The sequence below is a fragment of the Piliocolobus tephrosceles genome, chromosome 10, assembly GCF_002776525.5.
Source record: "Piliocolobus tephrosceles isolate RC106 chromosome 10, ASM277652v3, whole genome shotgun sequence".
Taxonomy (NCBI): Eukaryota; Metazoa; Chordata; class Mammalia; order Primates; family Cercopithecidae; genus Piliocolobus; species Piliocolobus tephrosceles.
The window spans coordinates 1516953-1536216 of NC_045443.1; the positions used below are offsets into that span (position 1 = coordinate 1516953).

The window sequence follows — 19264 nt, forward strand, 5'->3', positions numbered from 1 at the left end:
GAAAATATAATGCTTTGTTAGAAGCCTTTTAAGGAGACCTAAAGAAATAGATAAATACACTGACAAGTTTTCAACTTAACAGTAATGCAAAAGTGATACACATTCAGTAAAACCATACTTTGAATTTTGATCTTTTCCTGTACTAGTGGTATGTAGTGTGATACTGTCTTGTGATGCTGGACAGTGGCAGTGAGCCACAGATCCCAGTTAGTCACAGAACCAGGAGAGTAGACAACTGATATTTTCCAGATTAGGTGTTTTAAATGCATTTTGGACTTAGGATATTTTCAACTTATGGTGGGTTTATCGGGATATAGCCAATGGTAAGTTGAGGAGCATCTGTAGTATGTTAATGAATTGAAAGATCCAAAAGCATGAATTTTTTCCCAAACTGATATTGCTTCAGTGTAATTGGAATCAAAATCCCAGAGGCTGCTGTTGGGTTTTTTGTTGCTGTAGTTGGTTGGTTGATTTGGTGGAACTTGACTGGCTAGTTCTGAAATTTCTATGAGAAGCGTAAAGCGCCAAGAATAGTCAAGACAGGTTTGAAGAAGAAAAAGGTAGGGAGCCTTGCCTTACTAATTACTTCTTGTAAAGATATAGTAATTAAGGTGGTATAGATCTGGCACAGAAATATACAAACATAGCCACAAAACAGGTACACATGTATATAGAAACTTTGTACACGTCAGAAGTGGCAATGCATGTAAATATTCCTGGGAAAATTCATTCTAAATACTTATAAAAAAAGAAATTTTATTCTTATCTTATACCAGACCCCCAAAATAGAAGTATATTCTTACCTCATAATATATACAACATCGGTTTCAGATAGATTAATGACTACAACGTGAAAGACAAAGTTAACGTCGTTTTAGGGGAATATCTGTATGAACTTGGGATGGACAAGATTTTGTGGAAATGTTACAAAATTGTATATTATAAAGGAGAAGATTGATACATTTGAAACAATTAAAAATTTTAAGCTGGACATGGTGACTCAAGTCTGTAATCCCAACACTCGGAGGCGGAAGCCAGTGGATTGCTTGAGTCCAGGAGTTCAAGACCAGCATAGGCAACATAGCGAAACCTCGTCTCTACTAAAAATTAGTGGGATGTGGTGGCACGTGCCTGTAATTCCAGCTATTCAGGAGGCCGAGGTGGGAGAATCACTTGAGCCTGGGGGGTCAAGGCTGTAGTGAGCTGAGATTGTGCCACTGCACACTAGCCTTAGCAACTAACTGAGTGAGATCCCATCTCAAAAAAAAAAAAAAAAAAATTGAATTCTATCAATGAAAAGATGTAAAGATATCCTAGACTAGAAGAAAATACTTATATAACATACAACGGATGGATAAAGTATTATTATCTATAATGTATAAAGAATATCTACAAGTCATTAAGAAAAAGATACCTTAATTTTAAAAATGTACAAAAGACACAAATAGCTATTTCACAAAAGTGGAAACAGGAATGACCGAAAACTGTATGATAAGGTATTCAGCCAAGGTGGTTAAATGCATTTGACATGCGTTTTAAAAGTATAATGAGGTACTATTTTTTTTTTATACCCAATTGGAAACATTTAGAAAGTACCATGTGTTAATGGATGTGAAGAGGTATACTGGCCACTGTTAAGCACAGCTAGCAAGAGTATAAATTAATATAGCTTCTTGGAAAATAAAATAAGGTGTACCTACTGTATTTCCTAGCAATTTAATTCCTAGGCCTATACCTTAGAGATCTTCTTGCCCAGGTAAATCAGAGTGCGCCTAGCAGTGTTATTTAAAGTAGCAAGAAAATGGAAACAGCCCAATTGTGATCTTCTGGGGAGTGGATTAAAATAATTGCCATATATTATTTCATACCTCAGTGAAAGTGGAGAGGATTAAAAGATACATTACACTCTGAATGGTCTAAGTCTTAAAACCTATTGAAAGGGAATAATACTGAGTATCATTCTGTACTAAAAAGAAAAAGGAATAATTATTTATCTTTATAAAGCTCAAAAACATGTAAACTATAAATGAACAGCTCATATATATATGTAGCAAAACAGTAGTAAAAGCAAGGGGATTTTAAACATAAATTTCGAGATCTAGGTTGTTCTTATTAATGGAGGATAGACCAATAGTAGAGAGAGACACAACAGGGAGCTTCAGAAGTAAATAAAATGTTCCATTTCTTAGGCTAGGTTTATAGATTTTTATGTCGTTATTTTCATATACATCTACATTATGTACAGTGTATTGCATGTTTGAAATGTTTAATAATGGTAACATTAGAGTTGTTTTACAAAACTTTCTTTTTCTATCAGCCATTCTAATATTTCAGTGCATCGATGTCAGGAGACTGCTTCCCTATTTCCAAAATTTCTGACTTGGTTTCTTTTTAGTCATTTCAGATTATCTCGTGCCTTTCTTTTGTTTTATGATTTCATTGTTCTTCGTAGAGTACATGCTGAAATACATGTTCTTTATGGGAAAACTTATTTTTGTAAACAAATATGCTCCCATTGACAGGAAAGAATTTGGAATTGTGGAAAAATTTTGCAGCATATATTTATTTGTTGGTTTTCAACGACTCCTTATTGTCACTGGTATAACTCTCTAAATAAACATATTGTTTCTATGCATGCATATGCAAAGCTTGATTCTTCTCCTTCTGTCATTAGGCAAGTGAAAGACCAGAATAAGAAGGTAGCAAATCTGAAGCACAAGGAACAGGTGGAAAAAAAGAAGAGTGCACAAATGCTGGAGGAGGCTCGACGACGGGAGGACAACCTCAACGACAGCTCTCAGCAGCTCCAGGTTAGAACACGAGGAGAACCGGAAAGGATCGGGTGAAGAGATTTGATCCATAGTCGCATGTTGTTTTCCTCTTCATCTTTATCCTCCTCTTTTTTCTCTTTCTAACCCTGCTTGCTGCCTTCCTCTCAGACCAACTGTTTAGCAATGAAGGAATGGCTTTAAATAGAAAATGCAAGTTTTATTCCACAGCTTTATGAGGACACCTCAGCGTAGGAGAAAGTTCATCTTGCTTCAAGTTGATCACACGTCATTGGTAAGTTCAATGATAGTGTAATGAGTGGGTTATGTCAGGCTTCAGGGTTGTCAAGTGTGCTTCTCCGCCAGTTCCGTCCATTACAATGGATTGCTGATCTTAGTTTGTGTCTCTCTTCCTTTTTTCCATTCTTCCTCTTTTCCTTCTAACCTCCCTCTATCTTTCCTTCCTTTCCTCTTTAAATATTCAATTTAGCAAGAATATTTTACAGTCATACAGAATGTGACATATAAACTGTATTTTTTCACTGCAGTGGAGTGATAATTGATGCCTAAACCTAATTATTCACAGATTAATTAAACCAGGCTCAATAACAGCAGTAGCAGCTACCATATCATAAGTGCCAGTTAGGTCCTCAGTATTTGGAACTAGGCTCTGGTCATTGGTTTTGTTCTAACCTTCACAGTAATCCAAGTGGAGCAGGTGGTATTGTATACATTTTGCACCGGGGAAAATAGATTCAGAGACATTGTGTTACGTACATAAACGCACACAACTTCTAAATGGCTCAGCCATGATTTTAACTGGGACTTCCTGAATCTGTAGACTGTCCTCTTTGTCTTGATCATAATGCTTCAGAATGAAGGTTTATATTCTAGGGAAGAATACCATAAATGTGCTGGAGTCTCTGAAACTCATGCTAAGACTAAGCCACTGCCAGATTGTTTTTCTCCAGTTAGCAGTTTCTAATTGGGTCTGATACTGTGTATATGCCACAATGACAACCTTTACTGGAGAGATTTGGAGGAGTTACTTGCAGAAGCCATTTGGAGGCTTTACAACAAATTGATTTAACATGAAAAGACTCTACTTTTTACTTGTTTTTCTCATTCCTCTTTTATGTAACTTTTACTGATTATATTTATAGAAAAAGTCTAAGTTTCCTCAAATGCACCAAAGTTTGAAAAAAGCAGCATGCCAGTTTTTCCTCATCCTTGCCAATAACAGTTAATATTGGCGGTTTTCTCCTCTTTCTGTTATTCCTCCTTTTTTTGGTTATCAAAATACAGATCTGATGAGTGGAAAATATTTCATTTTGTGTTAATTTACATTTCTCTGATTACCAGTGATACTGTTTTTTCAAGTGTTGCATTTTCTTTTGTTTGTTAATGTAATTTAAATCTCTCTTCCATTGTTAGCTTTTCCTCCCATAAATTTTTTGCTTAGTTTATCCCCATTTTGAGAGTATGTATTTACACATAAATACTTGTAAGTTGTTCTGTACTTTCATATTTTTACCTTTACTTTTTAATTCATTTTATGGTATTTGTGTGGTGAGGATGCTTTTTCTTTATTGCTAACAACTTCACTAGAATGTTTATAGGGAATTATTTCCTTGCTCACAAACTTGAATTGATGTCTTTATATTTTATGAAATTGATGATTAGTCTGTTTCTAGGATTTCAATTTAATCTTCCTTCTTGAACTATGGCCACATTGTTGTTTAATTGTAGAAAATATTTATGATAAGGAAAGCCCCTCTTTATGTTAGTGTTTTAACTGTTTCATTTATCTTCCCCTCTCATCATGTAATATTTTCTGTTACCAGTCTGTCTTTATGAACCAAAAATACTCTTCTAATCTTCTGTCAATTGTTTTAACACCAAAAGTGCTTTCATATGTAATCTCTTATTTCCTTTTTATATAAACTAAAAGATAAATGTGATAGATTGTATTATTTATATTTTACATATAAGGAAAACTAATTTAGAGTGGATGACTGACTTTCCCAAGTTGTCTAAGTAAGTGATAGGTATCAGAGTTATGAAAGAGATAGCTGATGGCCATGTGCAAGTTACACAGAGATGTAATTCATTCAAATACCGTGAAAAGAGCACTGGACTACAAGTTAGGATACTTAGGATCTGATCTCAGTTCTTTTACTAACTACTCAGTTACTTAAGTATATTTCTGTTTATTTATTTATTTACTTACTTTACAGACAGTCTCATTCTGTCACCTAGGCTGGCGGGCAGTTGTGTGATCCTCCTGCCTCAGCCTGCCGAGTAGCTGGGACTGCAGACCTGTAATTTTTAAATTTTTTATAGAGAGGAGGTCTCACTATGTTGCCTTAGGCTGTTCTCCAACTCCTGGCTCCACACAAACCTCCTGCATCAGCCTCCCAAAGTGCTAGGATTATAGGCATGAGCCACTGTGCCTGGCCCCGTTAATCATATTTAGAGATCACAATCTGGGTATTAGGGATACTCTCTACCACTGGATTGTCATTTACAACAACATGATTAAGAAATACAGCAGGGCATTGTGGCTTATGCTAATCCTAGCACCTCGGGAGGTGAGATGGAGGATCACTTGAGACCAGGAGTTCAAGACAAACCTGAGCAACATAGTGAGACCTTGTCTCTAAAGAAATTTAAGAAATTAGCCTGGCAGGATGGTGTACCTGTACGGTCCCAGCTACTTTAGAGGCTGAGGCTGGAGAATTGCTTTATCCCAGGAGTTCAGGGTTGCAGTGAGCTATGATTGTGCCACTGTACTCCAGCATATGTGACAGGACAAAACCCTGTCTCTAAAATAAATTAAATAAAAATAAAAGAAGTTAGGAGTTATTGGAGAAATTTCTCATTCCAGGATTAGAGCAAGAAATGTACGGGATAAACCTAAATTAGTAGTTCTCAAACTTGTGTGCATTGGAGTTCCATGGAGGGCTACTATAGATTGCTGGCTCCTATCCCTAGGGGTTTTGATTCAGTAAGTTTGGGGAAAGCCCCAGGAATTTGCATTTCTAATAAGTTCCTGGGTGACGATAACATTCCTGGACCAGGGACCACATTTTGAAAACTCACTGCCCTATAGCCTCATGTGATACGAAAAATTGAGAACCTGTCAAAGACTGCTGGGGTCACGTAAGGATGGACAGAGGAGCTAGAATGAAGGGGCTGTCATTGGCCTAGGACAGACAGTTGGAGCATAAGAAAGACTAATGAGTAGGTTGTTTAAAACAAAGTATTTTTAAATCTGGAAACTTCCTGATGAGACTCTAAAAGTACTTTGGAGATTGCTGGGGCACCAGTGCCCTAACACTGGGATTTGCTTTTTAAAATTCCAGTGGTGGTAGGGGATAGGTTATTGCAGCTGAGTGATGGTGACATGGGGTTTATGATATTATCTTCCCTATACTTTTGCATGTTTGAAATTGTCCCTAATAAAATGCTGAAAAAGAAAGATATCACTTAACCACTTGAAACTTTCATATCTCTAAAATGAGTCTTAAGACAGATAAGACTTCACTCCTTAGACTTTAGTATGCCTTTGAGTTCTAAACTAGCTTTTTAACCATATTTATGTAGCCCTGGAATGGAGCCTTTGACTCTGACTTCATTTCTTAGCCAAACTCCTTATTTGTGTTTTCCCTTTACTTGAGAAATATTTCCTATATTTTCCAAGTAACTTCTTTTTTCATATCTTTGCTTGAATTTCATGGAGTTGGTTTCTTCTGTTTTTAAACTGAAGGTCATATACCTTTGCTTTTGTTTAAAAATTATAACTTTTAATTAACGTACTAGAAAAATTAATCCATAATATTTATTGTTTATATCCCTCTACATTTTCTTTTAAACTATAATTTTACTTTTAATACTAATATATATATACACTCTTTTGTATTTTGCTTTTTAAAAACTTTTTATCATTTAAACATTTCCATGAGTTGTATGTTTCATAATGATGCTTGTACTTATTATTTTCAGTTGAATCCAGAGTTCAGTAGCTTTGTACACGTTCCTCTTTTCCTGGACATTACTTAATTTACAATTTTCACAGAGCAAATTTGTACAGATGAATTGTACCCAATTTGGTGATTTCCTTTGGCTATTTCTCAGAGCAAACTTGAAGTATATGAAGTGTTGTAGCTTTTCTTAAATTTCTGTTACCAAAGATGAGCTAATTTATAGAACCCCCAGCAGTTTGCAGGCATTCTGTTTTCCCCATAGCCACTTTGGTTCTATTTAATTTTTTGCTCATTTTACACATATATAATGGCATCTTCAAGTTGTTATATTTCATTTCTTCAGTGACACTGTCCGGTTTTCACATGTAATGATTTATTGTCTGAAATTTCCGTGTCAAATTTTAATTACATTTGCTACCTATCATGAAGATCTTTGCATGTCACCTACTTTGGATTGCTATGTTATAAATGACATTGAGGAATGATGATTGTTGTGTACTTTTCCTCTTTCAGTAATCTTTCTTTTGAAATTTATTAGATTGTGTTGTTTAAACCTCTTTTCAAAAAAAATCTTTTAAATTGCTTACCTTGTCCTTTCTAGGCTATTTTTTCACTTAATCTCCCATTTGCAACAGAGTTAAACTTATTAGTTTCTTTGAGTTCTTTAGCTGTGTGTATGTGTTTGTTTCTTGTAAGTGTTCATTGCTTCAATGCATGTGGAGTTGATTTGATATATCTTATAAAACATAAATTTAAAGTACTCTTTCTTTACCCTGATACCCAGTTCTCCTGTTAGCACTTAGTAAATAGGTATTCTTTAAAAATTTTTTTTAAATCTACCTAATCATATGCTAGATAATCACATAGAAGTTTCTATTTCATTCTAGAGTCACTGTTTTGTCTTTAATCCAATTTTTTATTTTTTTAAACGGAGTCTCTTTTGCCCTGTCCCCAAGCCTGGAGTGCAGTGGTGTGATCTCAGCTCACTGCAACCTTCACCTCCTGGGTTCAAGCGATTCTTCTGCCTCAGCCTCCCAAGAAGCTGGGATTACACACCTGGCTAATTGTTTTGTATTTTTAGTAGAGATGGGTTTCACCATGTTGGCCAGGCTGGTCTTGAACTCCTGACCTCAGGTCATCCACCGGCCTTGGCCTCCCAAAGTGCTGGGATTCCAGGCGTGAGCCCACCCTTTCTGCATTTCTCTTTCACTTTGTTTACAAAGTCAGTAGGTCAGCTTCAACATCATTAACTCTATCTCCAAACTTTTTTTCTGGGTAAATTTACCAGTTTTTTCAACAAGCTTTGAAATATCATTTGAGTCTCTTTAGTTTGTTAAATGATACTAATACCTTAAGAATATTATCACTTGTAATTTATTCAGTCATCTCCAGCCAGGAACTAAATTCATTCCTTTTTTTATTCCTATCCATGTTTATTATTTATCATGTTAAAGATTTAAGGAATATAAAATATTTTCTAAAGAAAGCTAATATCCAGATTACAACCAAATTATTAAAGATTTCTGGTAGATCATAGAGAAGAAAAGAGTAAATGAAACTTCAAGCCATAGAAGAGATGAAAAAAGTATTAGCCAATGCTCTTTATTGTATTTGCCTATAAAATAATGTTTCTCTGGATGAAAACTGAGACAAATTCCTTACAGAGCTCCTGTCTCCAAAGGTTGTGAGCATTAATGAGATGACACATGTAAAAGCTTCTATAAGAGCACATGTTAACAGGACTGGACTATGTAGTAGTAACATAACAGGTACAGTGGGCCCTCCATACCCATAGGTTCTGCATTTTTGGACTCAGCCAATGGTGGATTGACAATATTATGGAGAAAAACACCAATAAAACAGAAGAATAAAACAATAAAAAATAAATAGAAAATAATATACCAGCTGTTTACATAGTGTTTACACTGTATTGTGTATGAGAAGAAATCGAGAGATGATTTAAATTATATGCGAAGATGTGCATAGATTGTCTGCAAATACGATAGCATTTTATATCAGGGACTTGAGCATCTGTGGATTTTTATATTCCAAGGGAGTCTTAGAACCAATCCCCAGAAGATACTGAAGTGCTACTGTAGGGATGTAATGAAGCGTGAGAGATTCTATAATTTTCTTATAAAAGGAGGCATTCACTTCATTAGGAGGGAACTTTTAATTTTTCCAGTAGAATTTTGTGAGAAATTTGCCTCATGTTACTTCATTTAGAGCAGTGGTTCTCAATGAAGGCTCAATTTTGGCCCTAAGGAGTATTTGGCACTGTCTGGGGCCGTTTGCACCTTGAGACGTGCTGGTGTCACCTAGTGAGTAGAGTGCTGGGATGCTGCTAAATATCCTGCCGTTCGCTGGCTAGCCCCCACAGCAAAGAGTTCTTTGGCCCACACTGCAGATAGCGCTGAGTTTGAAACCACATTTAGAAACGCTTTGAACACCAGTTCTTTATCCAGAGTGTTCCTGTGGATGAAGTTGTCATGATTAGCTTTGGAAACCTAATACGTATGGCCATATTTATATTTTTTTCTATGTAGACCTCAGACCAATGCTACTGAGTTAAAACTCTATAGTGGCAGTGCTACAGTACCAAATAATATTGCCCAGGTACATAGTTTTCTGGTACCTTACACTAATTTGATGTGAAATAATGCTGGGAGCGTTGTGGTGAGTGAGTCATTTACAGAAATACACATTAACCATCATTCTCAGGCACATAATTCCGGATTAAAGTTAGTATACCATGTGATTGAAGTATTCTGTATTACTGTGAAAGAAGACTTGGTGCTCTAGAAGTATTGAATATTTGTCACACGGTTGTAATCGAATGACTTTGGTTATATTTGGTGTGTCATAGAATAGTAGAATAGTAATTAATTCTGTCTTCTTGTTTTACACATTTTTATCACAATGTTTTGTGTTTTAAATTTCTGGCTATTTAGGTGATCTGTTGATGTCTTCATGAAATAGGAGAAGTAAAGGGAAACATTACTACCTTATTTCTGTTTTTTGAAGGAATTATTTTAGTGTTTCTATCTTAAGTATAATAATTCTGGGATTAAAATATTCATTAAGTGTTTTATACTTAATGGTTGTCGTATTTTATTTTATTTTATTTTATTTTATTTTTTAGAGAGGGTCTTGCTCTGTCACCCAGGAAGGAATGCAGTGGTGTGATCTCAGCTCACTGTAGCATCTTTCCACCGGGTTCAAGTGATTCTCATGCCTCAGCCACCCGAGTAGCTGGGATTCCAGGCGCGTGCCACTATGCCTGGCTAATTTTGTGTGTGTTTTTATTAGAGATGGGGTTTCACCATGTTGGCCAGGCTGGTCCTGGCATCGTGTGATCTGCCTGCCTCGGCCACCAGAAGTGCTGGGATTACAGGCGTGAGCCAGCACACCTGACCCTGTACTTAATGTGTGTGTTTGTTTGTTTTGAGGCGGAGTCTCACTCTGTCGCCCAGGCTGGAGTGCAGTGGCGTGATCTCGGCTCACTGCAAGCTCCGCCTGCTGGGTTCACGCCATTCTCCTGCCTTAGCCTCCCGAGTAGCTGGGACTACAGGCGCCGCCACCTCGCCCGGCTAGTTTTTTTTTTTTTGTATTTTTAGTAGAGACGGGGTTTCACCATGTTAGCCAGGCTGGTCTCGATCTCCTGACCTCGTGATCCGCCCGTCTCGGCCTCCCAAAGTGCTGGGATTACAGGCTTGAGCCACCGCGCCCGGCGTTTTTTGTATTTTTTTAGTAGAGACAGGGTTTCACCATGTTCGCCAGGATGATCTCGATCTCCTGACCTTGTGATCCGCCTGTCTTATATATTTTGTACTTCAATAAATGGAATTATATTTATTCTTTTTCACTTCTTTTGTTGATTATGATTTGTGAGATTCATTTGTATTAGTTATATGTATCATCCACACCTTTATTGTCCTTGTACTGTGTTTTTTATTTAATTCAGAATTCCACATTTATATTGAAAGTCTTCCGAAAAGACAACTTCATTTCTTTTCAATTTTCCATTCTTTGAATACTTCAGATGGTACCAAGAGTAATTCCTTTTGGCAGAAAGTGAATTTGGAAGTAAGTGGTTACTTTGCTGTTTGTTTTTCAACACATTAATCATGTTCTGATTAAACACTGTCTTACATGTGGTATGAAAATGATACCTGAAAAATTGAGAGAATCTGAGGATGCCAGAGGTTCTAAACACCTTTTTGTCATTTATCATGGCCTTCGATGTGAATACACTTCCTTATGATGTCACGTTGCCATTGAGTTGTATCCTATTTGTACCTTTGTGTTTTGGACAGTTAGTTACTGTGATTTGTAGTAACTTATTTCACACTTTTTGGTCTCAAAAGCCTCTTTACATTTAAATATTATTAAAGTTCCCAAAGTGATTTTTTTTTTCTTTTTTTAAATAGTGACTGAGTCTTACTATGTTACCCAGGCTGGTCTCAAACTCCTGGCCTCAAGTGATCCTCCCACCTTTGCCTCCCAGGATGCTGGGATGATAGGCATGAGCCACTGCACCAGGCCTCAAAGTGATTTTTTTATATGGGTTATATGTGATATACATGTGTAGATATTTTGACCCAGGTATCCCATGTCTAGATTTATATGCATATACATGTCCAAAAATATAAAAATACATATGTACAAGGTGACTTACAACATTATTCCTAATTGCAAAATTTTGAAAACCTAATTGCCTATAGGTAGGAGAGTACTTAAATTCATCATGGTGAATCTACACAAAAGAGACTGGCAGTTTTAAAAAAGAAATGAAACGTGTGAGCAAAAAAAAAAAAAAGTATTTTAATCGTAGAATAAAATATATATCCATGAGTTTATACTGATATAAATAAGTAATCAAATACATAAATAAATGGCATATAGACAGACAACTCTTTCTCATAGAAGAATTTCAGTTAATAAGTATAGATGGGAAGAAACCAAAAGAAAATCACCATGAGACAAACCGATGGTTGTGAAAATTAGTGTGTGAAAGTTTGAGGTTAAACATGACTTTCATAGTCTCAAAATGTTTTCCCCAAGGTGTTTGTTTATTTTAACAGAAGACTATAACTTTTCAGTGAAGAAACCTACCAGGCCATCTTAGCAAAGTGTGTAGAGTTAACATTACCAGTAATACAGAGACATCAACCTCCCGAACCCCTTGACACAAGGCACTGAGAGGGACACAGTATCATTTCTGTGTTATTCTCTCCGAAAATGTGTAACCTCATTCCAACAATGAGAAAATGCCAGACAGATGCAAATTCTGGGACATTTTACAAAATAACTGAGCAGTACACTTTAAATATGTCAAGATCATGAAAGACAAGGAAAGACTGAGCAGTTACAGATGGATTTGAGGGGAAATGTCAACTAAATGAATTGTGGGATCTTGGACTAAAGCAGATTTCAGGAAAAGGAACAGAAAATTGGCTGGGTATAGTGGTGCATACCTATAGTCCCAGCTACTTGGGAAGCTGAAGAGGGAGAATCACTTGAGCCCAGGAGTTTGAGGTTGCAGTGAGCCCTGTTTGCACTTCAGCCTACAGGACAGAGCGAGACCCTGTCTAAGAAAAAAAAAAAAAAATCCAGAAAGAAAGGACATTGGTGGAAAAACAATGAAAGTAAGGTTTGCAGGTTGGTAAATAGCATTGAACGGATGTTAATTTCCTAGTCTTGATGATTTTACTATGGTTTTGTCAGCTTTTAACATTAGAGGAGCCTGAATAAGGAGTAGATAGATGGGCACTGTTCTGTTTTTGCAGCTTTTCTGTATGTCTGTAATTCGTTCAGAATAAAAGTTTTATTTAAAAAATGTATTGACACTCTATTTCTCAGCACTTCTAATCACCCACTTCACTTTGCCATCCCTTTGAAATAAGTATGCTTTTGAATTTAAAGATGTCTTACTACCAAAATTAACGTTACAGGGTAATTAGCTCAGGCATTTTTCCTGACCTTAGGAATGCAGATATTACTTTCTCATGTTGTTGACTTCCTAAACCCATAGATTAATTATGAATGTAGCTGATCAGGCCGGGCACGGTGGCTCATATCTGTAATCCCAGCACTTTGGGAGGCCGAGGCTGGTGGATCACCTGAGGTTTGAAATTCAAGACCAGCCTGACCAACATGGGGAAACCCTGTCTCTACTAAAAATACAACATTAGCTGGGCGTGGTGGCGCATGCCTGTCATCCCAGCTACTCGGGAGGCCGAGGCAGGAGAATTCCTTGAACCTGGGAGGTGGAGGTTGTGGTGAGCAGAGATCATGCCACTGCACTGTAGCCTGGGCAACAAGAGCAAAACTCCATCTCAAAAATAGAAAAATACAAAAGATGTAGCTAATCAAGTTGATCATTCTAAAGACTTGCCTCAAATCCTCAAGCCATGATGTAATATGGCTATTATCAGTAGAGTTATACCTAGGCCTAGAGATGAACCTTGGCTTGTCTGTATCCTTCAAGTATAGAAGGTTTAATTTTACTCATTTTTAGACATGCTTGAGATGTCTTTCATTTTTTCAATATAAATTTATCGAATGCTTTCTAAGCACTGTTGCTCATCTTTGGTTATACAGTGGTGAAAAGACATGTTCTCTGTCTTTCTAGAACATTGTCTCATGGAAAAACAACAAAACTAAACAAATAAGTAAATATCAACCAGGGTAAGTACTACAAAGAAATAAACAAGACACTGTGATAGATGATGGGGGAGGGAAATATTTTGGGCAACAAATTTAGGTAGTGACATCAGAGGAGTCCTCCCAAAGGATGTGACATTGAGATCTGAAAAAGCCATGTAAAAAGTGGAGAAAACAGTGTTTAAAATTGAGGTTATCCATACAGCAGTGAAAAGCTTGGCATTTTCAAAGTAGAGAATAGGTAAGGATTAGGTCAAAAGGGACCTTATAGGCCACAAAAAGTGTTTAGATTTTACAAGCAGTGAAACATTCTACGCGAAAAGTTGACAGGATCTGATTTGCTCTTTCAGGATACTGTTTTTTGCAATATTTGGAGAATGATTGGAGTAGGACAAGAGTCATACAGAAAGTGCTCACTATTTCATGCCTTTTTGTGCTGTGCAGTTTTCTATGCTAGAAATAATGTTGCACAAGACAAGCTTCTTACTCTCAAGAGGCTGATATTCTGGTAAGGGCTCTGTGAGAGTTCAGGAGAGAGGTTTTTATTTATATTAAAAACAATTTTTTTTAGAGACAGTCTCGCTCTTTCACTCAGGCTAGAGTGCAGTGGCATGATCATAGTTCACTGCAGCCTCACACTCCTGGACTTAAGCAATTCTCCTGCCTCAGCCTCTGGTGTAGCTGGGACTATAGGGGTGTGCCACCACACCGGGCTAATTTGTTTTTTTCTTATTTTAAATAGAGACTGAGTCTTGCTATGTTGCCCAGGTTGGACTTGAACTCCGGGCCTCAAGCAGTCTTTCTGCCTTGGCTTCCAAAATGCATGGATTATACTTGACTTACTACAACTTTTTATTTCTGCTGAATGTCAAAAGATGTGTTATAATACAAGTACAGTAATTTCAATTATAGTAATTGCTGTACACAGAACTGAAAATAGGTAAATTCCAGAACAGCAAGAACCTTTAAAATAAAACATACAGAAGCACAGTCTTAGCTGATTTGACTGTTGGTGATTTGGGGATTATAAAAAGCTTTCTCTTGAAAGCCTACCCATCTTTGAAGGGTCAGATGCTTTTTCTTGTGAAGCTACTTAAATGCTCACAGTTGGAATTAATCATACCTTCTGTTGTAATTTCATTCGTTTGTGTCTGCATTGATTTTGGAATTTATTTTATATTACTTTGTATTATATACTACTTGTGTGCTGGTTCCTCCACATACTTGAGCTTGGGAATCATGTCTTGGTATTTTACGTATAGTTGGTACTTCATAAATGTTTATAGATTTTAATTGTATCTATAGATATTAAGAACTTTCAGTCACATGCATCTTAGCCTGGTCTCCTAGTCTATTTGGGCTGTTATAGTAAAATACTGTAAACTGGCTAGCTTATAAACACTAGACATTTATTTCTCACCGTTCTGTGCCTGGAAAGTCCAAAATCAAGGAAGCAGCAGATCTGGTGTCTGGTACAGGCCCACTTTCTGGTTCATAGGTAGCACCTTCTTTTTGTGTCCTCACATGGTGGAAGGGGCAAGGCAGCTCTCTGCAGTCTCTTTTATAAGGGCATTAATGCCATTCACGAGGGCTCTGCTCTCATGACCTAATGACCTCCCAAGAGCTCCACCTCCTAATACCATCACATTGGTGATTAGATTTCAACATATGAATTTTTGGGGGGCACACAAAATTCAGATTCTGATTCTGATTCAGATCATTGCACCTGGCATTTGGAGCCTCCTATGGAACCAAGCTCTCTGTTTTTAACCTCATCTTTGGGTCGGATGCATGGCTTCCCTGTTTTACACAAGCTGACAGTGTTGGTGTTCTTTGAATATAACACATTGTTTTCCTAACGTATATTCTCCTACTTACGCAGAATCTTTGTCCTGTGGGTTTCCAGTTTTACTACATAAAGATTCTGCCTTAAAATTAACTTTTGTTGATGAACTCTACCTGGACTTGTTACTGTCTTACCCATTGTTCCTTACCCTGTATGTTTAATCATGCTTTATTGTTGACATACTTTTCAATACATTGTTTTATAATTGCCCATGTGACTTAACCAATTTAATTTTCCCTTCTCAATTAGTTTATATCTGCCATAAGTGAAGAATTGCTTTAAAGTTTTTTTTTAGTTTTTCTTAAACATTGTTTTACATAGGTTCATTAATTATAGCTGTACTTATTGAGTTATAAATAATAAAATTTAATTTAGTTATAATTTTTTTGAAATGGAATGATACTCAGTTCAGCATCCTAATAAATATTCTCTAAAATTCCGTAGGCTATCCTTTAAGAGCCTTGTATGTTTTAACACGGGAAATGCCATTTTCCCTTAGTTGAGAATATTAATTCTTTGAGCAGTAACACTCATATACCTTTCCACAAGGCTGTAAGTTTTAGTCACATCCTAATAATGCAAAGTAGAGTGGACTGAAAGGAGGCTCCTATCAATAGTGGTTTGGGGCTTTGTTTTTCTTTATAACAAAGATAAGTATCTGAATTTAACCTTGAAAGAGGTTGTTGTGAGAGAGATTATTGGAACTGCTGAAAGAATGCTGTGGTGGGAGGCGGAGCTTGGAGTGAACTGAGATCCGGCCACTGCACTCCAGTCTGGGCGACAAAGTGAGACTCCGTCTCAAAAAAAAAAAAGAATGCTGTAGTGCTGAGTCAGCTCTCCCAAGACCAATGAATATTAAGAACAAAGTTCAAAGAAAGTGAAAACAATGGAAGTAGAGACAGGGAAAATCAGCTTTACATATATTTAAGCATATTCTCTTCTTAGATATATAGTCAACGAAACATCTGTGTTTTTCTCTGCAATTTGATTTAACTCTGTCTACAAAAACAGTTTCTTCATTTTGATAAGGGATTTTTTTCCTTTCTGAGATGAACACTTCTTATACTTCATTTTTAGATTTGCCAGGGGGATAACTATTTAAGAAAGCCTTTTATAAAAATTAAGATTGTCTGACATCTTTTTAGAAATACTGTTTCTAGAAATAGTATGTGATTTGTCACATGCTGGGTACATCTAATTTATTAATGCCATTGTTTTTGCAAAAATAAATTTTGATTTCCTGTTTCTAGAACTTCTTCACCTATTTTCACCTATTTAAATGTTTAACCTTGTATCATTTCTTCCTTTTTAATAAAAAATTTTTCTTAGTAAAACAAGGCTTTTTCTGTATAGAATATTGTCATAGGTGAGTTTTTATGGTGTTCTTAATGAATGCTAGAGTAACGGATCACAATGGAAAAGTATGCGTATAAATCAGCATCTGTTTTTACATCCCTGTGGATAGTTGCTGAAATTTCGCATGAAAATTCTCTTTTACTGCAGGTGAAGCATCTGTACGAATTGTGTGCAGCTTTTAAAAACTCCTATCTCAAACTGGGCCATTTTTTACCATTTAGAAAAAAAGCAAAAACACAGCTTAACATTATTTTTTATTTTTTTATTTATTTATTTTTTATTTTTTTGAGACGGAGTCTCACTCTGTCGCCCAGGCTGGAGTGCAGTGGCCGCATCTCAGCTCACTGCAAGCTCCACCTCCCGGGTTCACGCCATTCTCCTACCTCAGCCTTCTGGAGTAGCTGGGACTACAGGTGCCCGCTACCTCGCCCGGCTAGTTTTTTGTATTTTTTTTAGTAGAGACGGGGTTTCACCGTGTTAGCCAGGATGGTCTTGATCTCCTGACCTCGTGATCCGCCCGTCTCGGCCTCCCAAAGTGCTGGGATTACAGGCTTGAGCCACCGCGCCCGGCCTTTAAAATTCTGCAGTGTTTGAAATGGACTCTGTAGTACTTTTCCCTCTGACCACATGTCAGTTCAATTTAATAGCAGTGAAATTTATTGAAAGACTTTGTTGATAGGACTAACGTGCTCTCCATAAAATGATGAATAAAATTACATTAGGCACTAAAATTATTAAAAAGTGGACTACTACATTCTCAGCGAAATGAATGGTTTACTCCTTTGTGTTGTGTGAGCTCTTCTTGGTTTGCATTTGGAAGCAAAAGTCTCCAATGAGATTCTTTTTCTCTTAAATTTTATTTTTAATTATAATGGATACATAATAGTTACACATATTTGGGAGGTACACATGATGTTTTGATACAAGCTTGCGATGTGTAATGATCAGATCAGGATAATTAGGGCACTCGTCACCTCAAGCATTTATCATTTCTCTGTGTTAGGAACATTATAATTCTATTCTTTTAGGTATTTTAACATGTACAACAAAGTCTTGTTAATTATAGTTGCCTTATTATGCCACTGAATACTAATCCTTTTATTTTTTAAGAGAAACAGAAGCAGGTATGTAAATAGTCCGTTTTCTAAGACCTCAGAGGCAAAAGTCAGCCTCTTATGGACTACATCAGTTGTCTATTGTTTTAAGGAAAAGTTATTTTTGGGAATTTTTGGTAAAGACTTTGAAAGTGTATGCTTGTTCTTTTTATAAGCATTACAGATCAAAGATTTGTAGTGTTCTAGGATTAGGTAAACCACATGTCCTTGCCCAAGTTTCTCATACTCAGCTACCATGATTTTCAAGATGAGAACCTTCCCAGTCTATATGGGATATTCGTGCTATATGTTCTGTAAAATTTATTGATATAAAGCATCATTTTTATATGTGTACTTTTCTGTTTGTTTAGTGAAATACATCTGCTTTTGTTTTGACTTTGGTTTTTAACAATTGAGGTTATAACGGAGCAGCACTCTAACTGAGGGGAGATATTTGAGGAGTTTTAAAGAGAAGGAGGGAGAGAATCTTTTTAAATTTTAACCCACAGTATTGCCTTAAAGTAGTTGGTATGTAACCAAATTCTGTCTGCGTTATGCTAGCTTTCACTTCATCAGTGCATATGGCTTCAGTATTTTTCCCCACAAAGCATCTGAGAAGTTGGTAAATGAATTCTGACACGTTGAATGATTTGAATGAAATCTTCTGGATGTGTATATATGCTTAGGGGATGGGGAAGAGGGAGGCAGAATAAGCAGTGGGGTTGAGGGTAATAAAGAATTACTGTCGCTTTACATTAAGGATAATGGATAGCAGTTAACATTAACATCTTTCAGAACAGGTTAAAGTCTATCTGGTAAGTGGTGTTTACTTCCAAGGCAGCAGCTCTTATTATTAATTCAAATAAATGACTTCCATTACCATGTCAGAATGAGAGCTGGGAGAGGGAGGAGAGAATGTGGGGGATTGTTGCTTTGGATAATCTCTGTGAAACCTGAATTGGCCTCCTTTCTGCTGCAGAAAAAGGCAAAAGCATAGTAAGATCTACCGTTATCAAGTAGCTCTTTTTTATGTTACTATACAGCCTTGTTAACAGTTTCTGAGGGAATAACAAATTAAATTTTAATTGTGGTTTCTCCTTTACCGTTGCTTTTCTGATTGAACGTTTGATTGGAAAGAAAGGCAGTTAGCCCAGCGCAGTGGCTCACACCTGTAATCCTAGCACTTTGGGAAGCCGAGGCGGGCAGATCACCTCAGGTCAGGAGTTCAAGACCAGCCTGACCAACATGGAGAAACTCCATCTCTACGAAAAATACAAAATTAGCCGGGCGTGGCAGTGCCTGCCTGTAATCCCAGCTACTCTGGAGGCCGAGGCAGGAGAATCGCTTGAACCTGGGAGGCGGAGGTTGCGGTGAGCCGAGATCACGCCATTGCACTCCAGCCTGGGCAACAAGAGTGAAACTCCATCTAAAAAAAAATTAAAAAGAAAAAGGCAACAGAGGCTAGAGTCTTACAGCTGCAGTGATGTGTAGTTTGATGTTGACAAAGCTGACGCCAAGAAGTAAAGTTCTGAGAGATGTGTTGGGAGT

The 19264-nt window shown here is 36.8% G+C and overlaps 1 protein-coding gene across 4 annotated transcripts in view; it reads left to right on the forward strand.

Annotated features, from left to right (window-relative positions):
* ERC1 (ELKS/RAB6-interacting/CAST family member 1) overlaps window positions 1-19264 on the forward strand; it is a 545652-nt gene that overhangs the window by 245471 nt on the left and 280917 nt on the right. For all 4 annotated transcript variants that reach the window (XM_023182988.1, XM_023182991.1, XM_023182990.1 and 1 more), the window contains one exon: window positions 2675-2810. In XM_023182988.1, the coding sequence (XP_023038756.1) occupies window positions 2675-2810 (136 nt within the window). The remainder of the gene's footprint in view (window positions 1-2674; window positions 2811-19264) is intronic.